This window comes from Amphimedon queenslandica, unplaced genomic scaffold (assembly GCF_000090795.2).
Source record: "Amphimedon queenslandica unplaced genomic scaffold, v1.1 AMPQUscaffold_6766_Cont21278, whole genome shotgun sequence".
Taxonomy (NCBI): Eukaryota; Metazoa; Porifera; class Demospongiae; order Haplosclerida; family Niphatidae; genus Amphimedon; species Amphimedon queenslandica.
Genome location: NW_003552945.1, coordinates 1 through 1,937, shown reverse-complemented (window position 1 = coordinate 1,937; position 1,937 = coordinate 1). Strand labels below are relative to the sequence as shown.

The following is a 1,937-nucleotide window of genomic DNA, read 5'->3' as shown; positions in this document are numbered from 1 at the left end:
TAATTATAACTTTTTAGCTGTACTACAATAATTTATTATTATTATTATTATTATTATTATCTAGACTACCTGTATCTAATTGCTGCCTCCACAAACAGTACAGTATTAATTATAAAGAACTGGGACAAGAGAATGTACATTATTAAGAAGATTCAAAGACTATCATTTATTGCTAAGATTTTATACTATTTTTACTGATATTTTTGTTCCGTAATGTATGCAATTTTTCTTTTTTATCATTAATTATTATAAATTTTGATTAAAATTATTACGGCAGCCATTAATGCAAAAGCAGGTCCCCATGAATTATGCACAGATAAACTGAAATGAGAGTAAATAATGGATGAACAATAACAATAAATATATTAGAGACACTTCAGGGGTACAGATCCACACAAACAACTCATCACAGAATAAACACAAATCAGTCATACAGAGTTTGAGGCTTTAGATCATAAATTAACAGTCTGTCTTTAGTAATTATAAATGAGAGATACTTGAGTACACACAACCTATGATAATAGATAATGAGAAATGGTCAATGATACATCATTGACAATTTGATAAAAAATCTCAAGCCAAATTTCACCAAAAATGAAAAGGTGAGAATTCTCCATTTTCATTACATTTTCTGATGCATATACGTGTACTTATGTTGTGTAGAAAGTTTGAGCTGATTCCGATTAAAATTGGATTTTTTATGAATTTTTTAAGTTTCTTAAAAATTGGGCAAAAGTCCCTGTACTATAGTACAGGGGGTTCGGTCAAATTTTGCCAAAAATGAAAAGGTGAGAATTCTCCATTTTTATTACATTTTCTGATGCATATACGTGTACTTATGATGCGTAGAAAGTTTGAACTAATTCCGATTAAAATTGGATTTTTTATGAATTTTTTAAGTTTCTTAAAAATTGGGCAAAAGTCCCTGTACTATAGACAGGGGGTTCGGTCAAATTTTGCCAAAAATGAAAAGGTGAGAATTCTCCATTTTTATTACATTTTCTGATACATATACATGTACTTATGATGCGTAGAAAGTTTGAACTAATTCCGATTAAAATTGGATTTTTTATGAATTTTTTAAGTTTCTTAAAAATTGGGCAAAAGTCCCTGTACTATAGTACAGGGGGTTTGGTCAAATTTTGCCAAAAATGAAAAGGTGAGAATTCTCCATCTTTATGTTTTTATTTATATTGTTACTTTAATTATAATTGATTGATTATTAAGTGTCAGATATTAACAATACAGTGATACCTACTTTGATTGTACTGCTACTATTTGTCCTTTTCTTTGTTCATGAGAGTCTTCAGTGAGTCTTTGGCAGCTTTCCTTAAAAGGAATGGTGTAGCAGCTGCAAGTATATCTAACTGAGGATCAAGGGATCGTCCAAGACCCTCAACTACCATCACTGCTAACATCACTGACGCAAAATTTGATTCCAATTTTACCTAAATAATTGAGAAAATTTTGTAAAAATTAAGTTTATTATTCAAGCTAGTTAAAAAAGAGCATGGCATTAGTTAAAACTTTTTCTAGCATGATTTTAAATGGACTAAAAAGGGTTTTTTGGGAACTAATTTTTAGAAAAAATAGGCTCAAAAATTGGTCCATTTAAAAACAAGTGTTCAACTCAAACTTTGAAATAAACAGAATATACAAATGAACAATCAGATCCTCCAATATATTTAACTTACTTTATGTTTTATGAGTACTTTACATAAGTTTGATAATAAAGGACCAACTTTAACCTGTTTGACAACACAATTAACTAATACATATACAGCATATCAATGCAACAACTGACTGACTGTTGATAGGTTAAGTTGTTCTGTTGCAGTAGTCACCAATGCCTTCATTTCTTTTCTATAGCTATCAACATCAGTACAAGCATTAGTACTTGCATTGGACAGCATTAGATCTGCAACTACTCCTCCCTA

General features: G+C 29.8%; 1 protein-coding gene across 1 annotated transcript; it reads right to left on the bottom strand.

Moving 5' to 3' along the window:
* Window positions 1-259: 259 nt before the first annotated feature.
* Window positions 260-1,929, bottom strand: LOC109591945 (uncharacterized aarF domain-containing protein kinase 2-like). Its single transcript, XM_020007536.1, has 4 exons — window positions 1,809-1,929; window positions 1,695-1,748; window positions 1,259-1,448; window positions 260-512 (listed from the first exon to the last, which is right to left on the bottom strand). The coding sequence occupies exons 1-3, from the start codon at window positions 1,911-1,913 to the stop codon at window positions 1,275-1,277; spliced, it is 333 nt and encodes a 110-aa protein (XP_019863095.1). The 5' UTR covers window positions 1,914-1,929; the 3' UTR covers window positions 260-512; window positions 1,259-1,274.
* Between the last annotated feature and the right edge of the window lie 8 nt (window positions 1,930-1,937).